The 15,312-nt window shown below is 37.9% G+C and overlaps 1 protein-coding gene across 11 annotated transcripts in view; it reads right to left on the bottom strand.

The window, feature by feature from the left end:
- The window catches only part of atp2b2 (ATPase plasma membrane Ca2+ transporting 2), a 207,139-nt gene that overhangs the window by 34,737 nt on the left and 157,090 nt on the right, over positions 1-15,312 (bottom strand). For all 11 annotated transcript variants that reach the window (XM_079597526.1, XM_079597530.1, XM_079597536.1 and 8 more), the window contains 2 exons: positions 12,731-12,973; positions 983-1,224 (listed from right to left, as the gene is read on the bottom strand). In XM_079597526.1, coding sequence (XP_079453652.1) covers positions 983-1,224; positions 12,731-12,973 — 485 coding nt within the window. The remainder of the gene's footprint in view (positions 1-982; positions 1,225-12,730; positions 12,974-15,312) is intronic.

Consider the following 15,312-nt stretch of genomic DNA (forward strand, 5'->3'; position numbering starts at 1 on the left):
ATGATTTTTGTGCAACTAGTCTGATCTCAACAGAATTTCATCTAATTTGTTACCATATTAATATCAGAATCCGCACCAAATTGCCCATCTAAATGATTCCAGGGACAGCAATTCAACAGAATGTCCTTTTGCCAGAGGTGGACAGTAACAAAGTACATTTACTTGAGTACTGTACTTAAGTACACTTTTTGAGTATCTGTACTTTACTTGAGTATTACTTTTTATGGAAACTTTTACTTTTACTCCACTACATTTCTGTCAAGGTCCTTGAGTAGAGAGTAACGTCAGGGATGATTCGGGTTGTAAATGAATGTCTGGTTGACGTCAGAGCTCGACTGATGTTGGTTTCTGACGTCAACCGATTTTCAACCACAATACAACGTCTGTCCAACGTTGGAGATTAACGCCAATCTGACATTGGATTCTGATATCAACATGATTTTAATTTTCAACGTTGGGTTTGGTCTTCTAAATGTGAATTTTGTCATTGTTTTGGAGCACACTAGCTTATAGATAACAAGGCTAACATATTCATACTAAAAGCCAAAAAACTGGGAACAGCCGTGTGTGTGTCCGGAACCATTGTGGACGTTATTGAGTGACTTATTCAATCCCACGACTGGAGCTGTGTTATATAAATACATGTGATATTGATATGAGGGTAGGCAGGCAGAGATTCAGAGACATAAGGTACTGTAAGTATTACATGCAACAATGCAACAATAATAAAATAATGCATTGACATTTACTTTTATACTTAAGTACTTTTAAAAATGAGTACTTCTGTACTTTTACTCAAGTAAAAATCGGTCTTTACAACTTTTACTTGTAACGGAGTAATATTTGACCAGTAGTATCTGTACTTTTACTCAAGTAAGGAAGTTGTGTACTTTGTCCACCTCTGCCTTTTGCTACGGCGACATTGAAAAGCTTTCATGAAGAGTTGTGGACAGACGTCAGAGAGCTGATGGAAGCCGCTCACTTTTTGAGGATGATTTCAGACGCTCCTTTGCTGTACATCCGGAAGTTCCCGTCGGGAAGCTTGATGACGGTGCTCATGGACTTCCTCGAGGAGTTAAACGTGTAAACCTTGTAGAGCTTCTCCTCGGGGATCTGGTTGCGCACGGTCTGGTAGTCCCGCTTCAGGTCCAGGACCAGTCCCAGAAGGCCACACTCGGTTTTGTTGCCCACTTGTTTGGGAAGACCTCCCTCTTTATCTGCAGGCTGGACCGGTAGAAGACCAGAGAGGAATCAGACACCAGTTACACAAGTCAAGTCAGATTTATTTATGTAGCGCTTTTTACAATACCGAGTGTTTCAAAGCAGCTTTACAGAGATAACAGGAAAATAATGCAACAGTTTGTTCTTCTGTACAGCAGAGCTAGAAGAAAAGAGCGTCACAGTCCAGCTTAAGTATAGCCTAAGTTTAGTGATGGTTCATTTTTGTTGTAAAAAAAGTTATTAATTTAGTTCATTTATCTATACAGCTGCTCCAACACGATCTCATGAAAGTGCGTATATACCACGAATGTTATTTCTCGTAGCATTTATACACCAAAAATGTTTTTTTTTTTTGCGTGCATGTATACTCACTGAAAATTCGTATGAATTTTACGAGGTGGCTAATTCGTACCAATTCATACGACCTCACTCGTACGAATTTGTACGTTTTTTGCTAAATCGTACATATTTTACGATTTGCCAAAATCGTATGAATTCATACGAATGATCTACCCCTGACCCCGCCCCTAAACCTACCCATCACGTGGGTTTAGACAAATCGTACAAATTCGTACGAGTGAGGTCGTACAAATTCGTACGAATTAGCCACCTTTTAATCACTCGTACAAATTCGTACGAATTGGTCGTGAGATAGCGTTGGATTAGGGGTGGGGAGTGTGTGCGTATCACATGCCATAAAGTGCGTATCATATGCATGTGATATTTGCGTATCATATGCACACAAAAACTATTTTTGCCGTATAAATCACACGAGAAATAACATTGGTCGTATAGATAGCTATGCACTTTCATGAGATCGGGCTGGTCGCTTTGGAGAAAACAGTTCAGTTCAGTTCAGGTCTCATATAATGCTGTCAATGCAGGAGATCAAAAATATTGTTGAATATTTAATGTATTAATTTCTGTTCTATTAATGTTGAGGATCATTAAGGGTCGCATAACAGTTTCATCGCAGTCGTATCAACAGCTTGGACGCCTAACAGAAGGAGAATACGTGATTATTTACTCTTTTGCACAGCAGCTCTGTATTCATTTTCCTCAGTCATTCTGGGTTGGGTTTGTTATACATCTCAAACTCAATGTATTATGTAACATATGTTGCCTTGATCAAACATTTTAATTTCCTTTAGCATTGCGTGATACTATTTCAAAGTGATTTCCGTCATTTTGACTGATAATAAATTGCATTTACCTGTGAAAACAAACCTGAATCTGAGGAGAAAAGATTCTTCGGTCTATCCCAGTGAATTATTAATGGGATATTTGTTTAATTAAATCGGGAGAACTGACCACAAATGTGCAGTATATATTCACACTATTACAGCAGAATGCAAAAGGAAAAAAGAAAGTAATCATGAGGAAGAATACAGCGACTGAACAGAAGCTCTTGCCACAGATATTCTTGTTATAATGTCACGTTAAAACACCAAGTGTGACATTATTCTCATGATGTCTGAAAATAAAACATTGACAGCTCATTCAGTCAAACTGACGGATACGCTTTGTTTATTTATTAGTATTATTATTATGAATTCTTTATTCCAGAACCAGGTCCATATCACAAAGTAAAGAAACAGAAAGAAAAGAATAACAGATTTGCATACAACAAACAATATTTAAGAACATCCAAACTTGAGTTCCAGTGCTTCCAGAACCAGGAGGAATACCAGTATCACTTCATGTAGGATCATTTAAGACAATTATGATTGTATTTCTCGAATCACCCAATCGACACGTGGGATTATACATGTAACTCCTTAACACAGCAAGCAACGAACATCACCAGATACACACATTTGTCTTGCACTTGTCCACCTTGAGTGTCTTCATTTCTTAAAGAAAATAATTCTTAACTCTTAATGCACCTGAAGCTTTTACATTGAGCTTCACTATATCTACACTATAGATGTGCTGTGTAACATGACGTACAGCAAGCTCTAAAAAGATATTTATAAGGCAACATTATGATTTTAAATGAATAGTTTCAGTCTTTTTGAATGGAATTTCCCCAAACCGGAAGAGCCTCCCATAATTCCTCGTCAGGAATATAGTGGATCATATCTCATATCTGCTCACCTGGGTCACTCAAACCTGCTCATGCGTTTGATGCGGATTTGATCGCACCCTTCAGTCCTCATAGCTGGCACTGACCGCTCTCCTGAACAGCTGTCCTCTCCCTGGTCAACACACACTCCTATGAACCACGGCATATGGCAGAACATGCACTGGCAGCAAATACTTCCTCTTTACGGCCCCATTCGGCTCCCGATCTCCACACGGGCCCTCGCTCGACTCTCCGTCTCACGGCAGGGCCACCAGTGTCTCCTAGAAGGTCATTTTCATACAGTAGCACCTCTTTGATTTCCCAGCGTTCCCTATCCTGACGGGCCGTGAGGGGAGCGCTTTGCCAAAACTGACTGGCTTAAAGGGACAGTGCACCCAAAAATGAACATTAGCCCATGATTTACTCACCCTGAAGTCATCCTAGGTGTATATGACACTCTTCTTTCAGACGAACACAATCTGAGTTATATAAAAAAAATGTCCTGGCTCTTCCAAGCTTTATAATGGCACTGAATTGCTTTATATTTTTTGAAGTCCATCAAAGTGCATCCATCCATGATTAAAGTGCTCCATACTGCTCTCGGGGGTTAATAAAGGCTTTCTGAAGTGAAGCCATGCGTTTGTGTAAGAAAAATATCCATATTTAAAACTTAAAAATAACTAGCTTCCGGCAGACGGCCATAGACAAGTCGGATTACGCCACAAGAGTAACACTTGGCACTATTTTATGATGGATAGATGCACTTTTATGACGGACAGATGCACTTTTATGACGGACAGATGCACTTTTATGATGTATAGATGCACTTTTATGATGGATAGATGCACTTTTATGATGTATAGATGCACTTTTATGATGGACAGATGCACTTTTATGATGGACAGATGCACTTTTATGATGGACAGATGCACTTTTATGATGGACAGATGCACTTTTATGATGGATAGATGCACTTTTATGATGGATAGACGCATTTGTATCATGGATAGATGCACTTTTATGACGGACAGATGCACTTTTATGATGGATAGATGCACTTTTATGATGGATAGATGGACTTTTATGATGGATAGATGCACTTTTATGATGGATAGACGCATTTGTATCATGGATAGATGCACTTTTATGACGGACAGATGCACTTTTATGAAGGACAGATGCACTTTTATGATGAATAGATGCACTTTTATGATGGATATATGCACTTTTATGATGGATAGATGCACTTTTATGATGGATAGACGCATTTGTATCATGGATAGATGCACTTTTATGACGGACAGATGCACTTTTATGATGGACAGATGCACTTTTATGATGAATAGATGCACTTTTATGATGGATAGATGCACTTTTATGATGGATAGATGCACTTTTATGATGGATAGATGCACTTTTATGATGGATAGACGCATTTGTATCATGGATAGATGCACTTTTATGACGGACAGATGCACTTTTATGATGGACAGATGCACTTTTATGATGGATAGATGCACTTTTATGATGGACAGATGCACTTTTATGATGGACAGATGCACTTTTATGATGAATAGATGCACTTTTATGATGGATAGATGCACTTTTATGATGGATAGATGCACTTTTATGATGGATAGATGCACTTTTATGATGGATAGACGCATTTGTATCATGGATAGATGCACTTTTATGGCGGACAGATGCACTTTTATGATGGATAGATGCACTTTTATGATGGATAGATGCACTTTTATGATGGACAGATGCACTTTTATGATGGACAGATGCACTTTTATGATGAATAGATGCACTTTTATGATGGATAGATGCACTTTTATGATGGATAGATGCACTTTTATGATGAATAGATGCACTTTTATGATGGATAGATGCACTTTTATGATGGATAGATGCACTTTTATGATGGACAGATGCACTTTTATGATGAATAGATGCACTTTTATGATGGATAGATGCACTTTTATGATGAATAGATGCACTTTTATGATGGATAGATGCACTTTTATGATGGATAGATGCACTTTTATGATGAATAGATGCACTTTTATGATGGATAGATGCACTTTTATGATGAATAGATGCACTTTTATGATGGATAGATGCACTTTTATGATGGATAGATGCACTTTTATGATGAATAGATGCACTTTTATGATGGACAGATGCACTTTTATGATGGATAGATGCACTTTTATGATGGATAGACGCATTTGTATCATGGATAGATGCACTTTTATGGCGGACAGATGCACTTTTATGATGGATAGATGCACTTTTATGATGGATAGATGCACTTTTATGATGGATAGATGCACTTTTATGATGGACAGATGCACTTTTATGATGGACAGATGCACTTTTATGATGAATAGATGCACTTTTATGATGGATAGATGCACTTTTATGATGGATAGATGCACTTTTATGATGGATAGATGCACTTTTATGATGGATAGATGCACTTTTATGATGGACAGATGCACTTTTATGATGAATAGATGCACTTTTATGATGGATAGATGCACTTTTATGATGAATAGATGCACTTTTATGATGAATAGATGCACTTTTATGATGGAAAGATGCACTTTTATCATGGATAGATGCACTTGTATGGACTTATAAAGCCATATAAAGCCATTCACTGTCATTATAAAGCTTGGAAGAGCCAGGACATTCTTTAATATAACTCTGATTGTGTTCGTCTGAAAGAAGAATGTTATATACACCTAGGATGAATTGAGGGCGAGTAAATAATGGGCTATTTTTCTTCTTGGATGAACTATCCCTTTAAATGAATGAGTGGCAGGCCGAGGAGTCGCGGAGAGGCTTTGGCAGAGTCTCTGAAGCACATGGAGCGGCTGCAGCCGGACAAACCACTTTGCCCAAAATGAGTCACAACTTTTCAAACACGAGACAGCAAGATATTTCACCTTGTCATGGGCACGAAGAAAAAATGCTCCCAAAATAGCCTTTAGTTTTACAAAGAAGGAGTTTTTTTTCCAGCATATAACCAGTAGCAGGCTTTGTCTAAGCATAACCCTTAGAAGAAAAAAACATGGTTCATTATAATATACACCAGGGATGGGCAAATATTCCTGAAACGCACTTAGGGCCCTATTTTAAGGATCTAAAACACTCGGATCAAGTCCAAATCCACTTTTGCTAGTTTAATGACGGGAAAAACGGTCGGCGCTCCCGGCCCTGGTCTAAAAGGGTCGTCTCTATTCTCTCAATGAGTAACGGGTGTGTTTTGGGCGTAACGTGCAATAAACCAATCAGAGTCTCTTCTCCCATTCCCTTTAAAAGCCAGTTTCGCGAGAATACTTTGTGCGCAAAAACCCCCACTAAATAAGGATTTTATTGAACTCTTGATGTTCTTCTGTGTTCCTCTGAGTGAGTTCACGGTGTAACAGCGCAGCGCTTCATCAGAACGGAGGCTCACTATTGGCCGACGCTGGTCATGTGTGTGATGCTGGCCAATAGTGAGCCTCCGTTCTGACGTACACCCCAGAAGCGCTGCGCTAATAGACTACGTGAACTCACTCAGAGGAACACACAGAAGAACATCAAAAGTTCAATAAAGTCCTTTTTTTTGTTATTTTTTTTGCACACACAGTATTCTCATCGCTTGATAAACTTAAGGATGAGCCGCTGTAGTCACTCGGACTATTTTAAACATTGTCTTTACTAACTTTCTGGGCCGGCAAGTTTCAATTACAACAGAAGCCTATGGAGGAGTGAGACAGCGCTCAGATTTAATCACTAATATCTTCAGAAGATGAAGGAAAGTCTGACGGGGAACAACATGAGGGAGAGTCATTACTGACAGAGTTTATATTTCTGGGTGAATTAACCCTTTAAATATGTCCCGCCGCCTTAACTCCCTGTTTCAGTGGAAATTACGCCAACGCATCAAACAAACCAGTGGGCCTTTAAAGGTAATGGACCTGCACTCTTAGAAGAAAAGGTTCTATATAGAACCTTAAAAGGTTCTATAGGCGCTTCATATTTGGAACCCCTAAAAGGTTCTATACAGAACCCAAGAAAGGGTTCTTTCTTGTCATTATAGAACCTTTTTAGCATAAAAGGTTCTTTGGAGTTGAGTAAAGAACCCTATGGTTCTATATAGAACCCCAATGAACCCTTTTTTTCTAAGAGTGTAGAACCTTTTAGGGGTTCCAAATACGAAGCGCCTATAGAACCTTTTAAGGTTCTATGTAGAACCTTTTCTTCTAAGAGTGTGTTCCCAGATTCCCAGGGAGAAGCCGATTAAAAACACATTGTGCATTGATAAAACACAAGCAACATGTGAACCCCAAACTGATCATTTGTGCTCAAACACACTGTGAAAAAAATGCAAGAACTGCAACTGTCTTTGATGTAACTAAGAATCCAGAGTTTACAAAACACACCGTAGCCGGTGACCTAGAGAACAGCGCTGAAACACACACACACACACACACACACACACACACACACACACACACACACACACACACGTAACCTCCACTCAAGAATTGATGGGCCCGGGAACATGACCTCGGTGTCCGACCTGACCTCTCCAAGCGCAGGGCCAGAAGGTCCGATGGAACATGTGGTGCAGAAACCTGAGCTCAGACGACCGGCTGAAGTATCCGTGTTCATGTCCGGCACAGTGCCGCGCGTCCTGCTCACATTGCAGGATTCCACTAACTCTTCCGTGAGACACGCTACATACATTATGAATGGCAAATCTGTATCAAGCACAGGTAAAAGTGTCATTTAACACTGCACCGGTGCTTCACCGTTCTGCCGGAGAGCAGGACATTCCCTCTGCTTGTGTTCTGGTCATTTGGGCCGGACACAATGCAACCCCCCAACAACAATGCTAGTTAATGATATCCTCATGTTACGATTCAATACATATCTCGATACTGAACTCACGATACGATATTATTGCGATACTCCAAGACATATGATAAAAGGTTAAATGGATAATGTGTAGTTTAAGTATTTTATTTACTAAAATCAATGTCTTTATTCATAAATAGGTCCCCAATGGTGTACAATTACCTCTCCCAATTATCCGACTTATCCTCATACTCGAAGAATTTCTTATCTTTATTTACATGGGACAGGGAAGTCCACGGAGGCTTCCATGTTGTTCCTCCATCTTGAAAAAACTATAATAGCAGAGAGGGACAGAAAGCACTAGCCTAGCTCAGCGCGTGTTCGTCCAGAGCCGGCGTAACGTAACTGACACTGAAGCGGACGAGGAGAGGAATAATGCGCGTCTCTGCCCTGGTAAATATGAACGATTGCACTGCACGTACTTCATAATTCAGGATCACACTTATGCCGAGCCATAGGAGAAATGCCAAAATTTAATTTAAAAGGAAACGTGACCGACTAATTCAAAAACCGAGGTAAATATCGGGATAGCTTTACCCAGGTGGAGAGAGCTAATGAAGGAGAAAGACTTTAAAAGGGACGCTGGAGTTTCCCGCTTTCTTCTCGACGGGTAAGTCAATGTTACGGTCTAAATTACAAGCTTTTTTTTCATTGCTTGGTTGTGCAACTCATTATATAAGCAGCATAACAGTAGAACATATAACGTATAGTTAAACTCGACTCGATTGTTGTCATCGCTTCTTGGTACATAACGGCTGCCGTAGTTGCAACACGGGTTTGAAAAAGCGAGGCGCTAGAGAGCACTATTCGTCTGAATGCTAAATATAATTTCACCGCTAGATGGGAGAAATTCCTACACAGTGTACCTTTAACAAGAAAATGTGATGTAGATTAAAATGCTAAATTTGGTGTTAGATGGTGTGTGTAAATGAATATGATGGACTTGGTGCTGAAAAACCCAAAGCACAGGACAAAAGAGACTCCAGAATAACAATATTCATGATTCTGAAGCTGAAAATACTGAATTATTGTAGACGAATATGCTTTCACTGTCACTGACTAGATATATTTAAAATAATATAGGACACTTTTACTGGTAATATCAGACATTTGGCATTATCAGGACACACACATATTCCCCCACTGCATTATTACATTATTTTAAACATTATATATAGTAGTTAATGTAGTACTGACACTAAACTCTGAAAACTTGAATTTTTTCTCACACAGAAATTTTAATTTTGGGTGAACTATATAGACAATATTGTCACTATCCACCATACATATTGTTGCAGTTTTGTATTGCGATATATTGTGATACGATATATAGTATTGTGACACCCCGAATAGTTAATGTTACCACATTGGACTTTGTGTTCCTGGTCAAAAATGTCTTGCCTACAAAACCTGCTTATGAATCTCTCATTATGCTATGTTGTTGCAAACTATTGTATTCAATCTTTCTCTCAACTTTGCTCTCTTTCAAGGTTTTGTCTTTGTTTTTGAATCCGGATTGATCGTAGACCTCATTAATCTGAACACATGCACTTTATTCACTCAAAACTGAGGAGCCTGAGCTCCGATCAATGAGGCCTACGATCAATCCGTCCCACAAACTCATTCAAAACCTGTGCTAACTGAAAGAAAACAAGCGGACAAAAAGATTTAATCCGATATCTGATGATAATATAGCATAACGAGAGATTTACAAGCAATTTAAAAGGCTGGCCGTTATTGATTTGGAACAGCACATTAGGTAAATCAGATGTTCAACTGAAGGGTTAATAAAGGATTTCTCAGCAGGGTGAGTTGGGAAGGAGACTTTGAAAAGTTTCGGAGGCAGCTCTTGAGTTTCGGGTGAGGAAAAGGCCATGCATAATTATATAATGTAGCAGTAAAGCATGGTCTCCTGCTGGATCTCTCCAGGGATGAAGAGTTCTGCTCATCTCAGGCGGAGTTAAAACAAGACGTCTGGAATGATATGCTTATCCATGCTTTGTATGGTTATGAAAGCTCTCCGCGCTGGTCTCCTGGGACGGTGTGCTAGTCTGCGGAGAGGAGGCGTTCAGCTCATCGCCGTCTTAAAGCAAGATCAGGATCTCCAGCTCACAGAACCAAGAGTTGTGGCTTTTTTTTTCTTTCTTTTTTTTCATAACTCATTGTCTCAATGGTTTCCGTGCAGACTGTTCTTTTATGGAAACCAACACAATCTGGCGCTCCGAAATACACAGTGATTATTCTGCAGCGCTCTCGACTGTCAAAGAACACATGTGGAAACGGACACATGAAAACGCAAACACAGTGATTAGGAAATCACAATAAACTACTGTAGGATTTAATATCTGTGTTAATGTGATACACTTTCAATGATTACGGTACACTGTAAACCCGAATAAGTTGGCAGAACTCAAAACATTTAAAGGATTAGTTCACTTTAAAAAAAAAAACGTATCTAGCGAAATGATCGCTCATGTCAAAAATAAATAAAAAAGTTTAAGTTTTATAAGCACAAACGCTCGCCTTGCTCTGTTCTGTGATGCGCGTTCGTGACGTCACGTAATACGCAATTGAACTAATCCTTAAGGCAATCAATTGCCTCACATTTTTTAAGTTCTGAAATTCAAAGTTTAAGTTAGCAGAACTAGCAGATTTTTTTTTGTACTTAAACATTTCAAGTTAAGAACAATTAAAATGTATGAGTACACTAATTCAGCTTTCATGTAATCTCAATGTGAACACTTTTATTATTAACGTTTGCCATAGAATAACTCATTTTGGTTCCCCAAAGAACCTCTCAGTGATCAGTTATTAAAATAACAATCTTTCTTAGTGTGAGAAACATTTTAAATTCCTAAAGAACATTTTTCCACTGTAAAGAACCGTTTTGTGGAATGAAAAGGATGTTAAATGATGTTCATGGATGTTAAAGTTTTTTATGGAACCAAAGTTGCCAATAAAGAACATTTATTTTTAAGAGTGTATATATTAATTTTCCAATGCGATGCTGAATGAAATGGAAACATCAATACTTAAGACTTCAGTGTTCAAATTAGCTGCATCATTTCTGGTTTAATACGAAGGTCCTCATTTCAATGACACAGTTTTTGTGATGTTATTATGGTGATTTATGATATTTTTCAGAGGTTAATATTCTGCTAAACATCTTCTGCTTTCCAAAGATGGAAGAACTGTTCACACGAGGACCATAACTATAGCGATAACAATAAATATATAGGTCTAAATATCTTTATAAATATAAAAGAATAGAATAGTCCACACCACAAATAGCGATAAAGACACAGAGAAACTATATCGTCGCAATCATATTCAGAATGATTTTTTCCAGCTGATGAATGATAAAAACATTAACAGCCAATCAGAATCCATCCTGCTTGAAAGAGCTCAGACATTTTAAGCGGCAGACGGCTTAGAAAAAAAAAACTGAAAAATATAATATGCTGGCGTTTATGCTAATATAGTTATTAAAGTTATCTTTATAGTTATTATCTTGGTGTGAACAGGTTTTTAGAGAGTTTGACTGACATGAGGGTTGTGGCTGTTGTTATGTTTACTGTTGTTATGATTATATATCTACTTATATTTGTGATTGATGTTGATTTATAAATTGTATTTTCTGATCAGTATTTATTTTCTGTATTGTTTTGGTATCTCGGTGGTGTAAAACATTATTATTAATTATTATTATTTAATTTTTTGTGTGTGTTTTGTTGTTTGTTGATGTACTGTTAATTGTAATCTTGTTATGTTTTTATTTTTATGTTGTAATTGTGTTACATTGTATCTAAGGAGCCCCTCGAAAACGAGATGATACATCTCAAGGGGTTAATCCTTCTAATAATAATAAACACATGATAATAATGAGGGTGATGTTTCATATATTTCTGCTGGCCTTGTGTATTACACTGCCTGGCCAATAAGAAAGCCGGCATTTGGATTTAAATAAGAAAATACTTAAGAGTCTAAGATAATGTCTTAAGAGTCCATAACTGAATGCAACTCTTGGTGTAAATAAATGCTGTGATGTTGCATAAGGATGTCGAAACAATCACATGACGAATGCACACTGTAATCTAGAAAAAACTAAAGGCGGTGCAGTGAAATATAAGAGTGTGTAACTTCTTTGGGGCCAGGGCTGGCAGTGTATATAAGTAATATTGTGTTTATACACTATTAACATTAAAGTCTATTGTTGCAAAGCAGTTGTAGTCAACATGCACCAATGCTATATTTTCTAAATGTCATAATCCTTTCTTAACAAACAAGTATTCATTACTGGAGCTCATTGTATCTGCATTAAATTTTTTATACATTTTTAGCTAACTGTGATTTTGTATAATGCATATTTCTGAAATGCATAACTTAGACAGTTTCCTCTGATAACAGAACACTGTAAGTTGTAATGTGGACTCATGCACTTTCTGTAAAGCTGCTTTGAAATGATGAGTATTGTGAAAAGCGCTACACAAATAAATGTGAATTGAATTAAATTGTATGATTTCTCACCAGTATTTTCGTCGTGTAGGCGCTGTTGAGGGATATAGCGTTGACCAGGATCTCCAGGGTTCTGGCTGGGATGGAGCTGGGCTCTGGGATGGTCTTGTAATGGAAATCCCCCACGAAGCATTGCACTGCTGTCATGCGGTTGGTGGTCAGCGTCCCGGTCTTGTCTGAGCAGATCGCCGTGGCATTGCCCATGGTCTCGCAAGCGTCCAGATGGCGGACCAAATTATTATCCTTCATCATTTTCTATCAGCGCAGACACAAAAAGTATTAGTGATATTATAGATAACAGGCTAATGTAACATGGTGTGGTAAAGTGCATTCTGGATATGCCTAAAAACTGTGATGCACTGTCCACTAAACATATATGAGTAGCTGTCTACATAAATAAGGTAATTGTGAATATTTATCTCACAAATTCTGACTTTTTTCTCTCAATATAAAGTCAATATAAATAATTTTTTCTTTGATATAATGTCGCAATTGTGTGTTATAAAGTCATAATTGTGTTATAAAGTCAGAATTCTGTGATATAAGGTTGCAATTGTGTTATAAAGTCGCAATTGTGTGATATAAAGTTGCAATTGTGTTATAAAGTCAGAATTCTGTGATATAAGGTTGCAATTGTGTTATAAAGTCGCAATTCCATGTTATAAAGTCAGAATTGTGTGTTATAAAGTCGTATTGTGTCATAAAGTCAGAATTGTGTGATAGAAAGTCACAATTGTGTGTTATAAAGTCGCAATTGTGTGATATAAAGTCGCAATTCCATGTTATAAAGTCGCAATTGCATGTTAGAAAGTTAGAATTTCAGAATTAAAATTCAGAATTGAAGAAAGTTTGTTTCTCGCAATTCTGACTTTATATCACGAAATTCTGAGAAATAAAGTCGCAATTGTGAGATAAAATTCGTAATTATCTTTTCAAGTGTTTTATTCTGTGGCGGAACCATGGAAATGGGACATTTTGATGTTCATGCATGTTTTTTTTCGTGCTATAACGTATAAAAGTGGAAGAAAACACTCGTGCTGCCGCTTGACATGAGGAGCATCAGTAATTCATCACATTTAAGAGCGTCAAAACGCCACTTATTGTCTCAATTTCGTGATAAAAAGTTCAGAGTTTGAAAGCTGAGACATTGTTTCTTATCAGAAGAAAACACGAAGCTCTTCGCCATTATTGGAAGGGAAGCGCTAAAAATGATGATAAGTGTCAAAAACGCGGACCTGGCAACCCGGGCTTGAACTATGGGTGATTATTGGGTCAAATAAAGCATTAATGCCGCTATTTTTTGAACTGAATCCTGTTAACTGCGACATCCCTGAATTCAACACAAGACATTTTCTTCACACACATTAAGCGTTGCAGTCTGACATGTTTTATAACCACTTTTGATTGACAGGATATAAACGGCCTGGACCATCGGCTGTTTTTGAACAATCTGCCATTGGCCGATAGTGAAAATAATAGCTTTTATCCGCCAATGCCGATTATTGGATGATTAATCTGTGAATCCATAAAAACAATAAAATGCAAATACTTTAAATATATAATGAATTAAAACAGTGCGGATGGATGCAAGAATATACTCTGAATAGTGTTGGCATTAAAAGTGTTCATGATGCCCAGAACCGCTCTTTGGGTCATCAGCTCGTCAGGTTAGTTTCATGTCAAAGTATTATAGGATTAGTTCACTTCAGAATGAAAATTTCCTGATAATTTACTCTCCCCACATCATCCAAGAAGTTCATATCTTTCTTTCTTCAGTCGAAAAGAAATTAACGTTCCAGGATGTTCTCCAGATAGTGACTTCAATGGTCCAGCGGGTCGAAGGTCCAGATGTGAGTTTCAGCTTCACAGTCTCTCACGATCCAGCCGAGGAATAAGAGTCTCATCTAGACAAACCAGTGGCCATTTTATAACTAAAATAAACAATTATATACTTTTAAACCACAAATGCTCGTACACTACGTGATCATGTTGAAAGGTCAAGCGTGACGTAGTGGAAGTACCGATAGTGTTTGGAAAGCGAACGTGCAAAGACTAAATCAAACGCCATTTACAAAAAAAAAGAAGGTAAAACAACGATGTTGGACGATTTTGAAGTTGGAAAAGAAAATGAGATTACGTAATGTGTGGCGCATCAGTGCAAGACGAGCATCTGTGTTTAAAAGCATATATTTTTACATTGTTTGTTAGAAAATTACAGCTGGTTTGTCTAGATAAGACTCTTATTGATATGGGATCATGTCGAGACTTTGAAGCTGCACTGAAACTCACATTTGGACCTTGTAACCAATTGTAACTTTAATATATAATTGCACTTGTAATAACTTATCTTTCATGCAAATGTGCTAGTTAGAATATTACATGACCAAAACGTATCAGGCACCAGTATTCCTGGTCAAGGAGGAATACAAAGGAGTAAAGGTCATTTTAAGCATAGATATCATATGATAAAGGCTAGATGTCTCGTCCACGCTGCTGGCCAATGAAGGTCGACGTCCGCACCTGGCGGCCATCTTGCCACAGTCAGCTCGCTCACTCGTAACATTGTGTTTTAATGGTGCATGGACTTTTCAAAT

Source organism: Phoxinus phoxinus (genome assembly GCF_949152265.1).
Source record: "Phoxinus phoxinus genome assembly, chromosome: 22".
Lineage (NCBI taxonomy): Eukaryota > Metazoa > Chordata > Actinopteri > Cypriniformes > Leuciscidae > Phoxinus > Phoxinus phoxinus.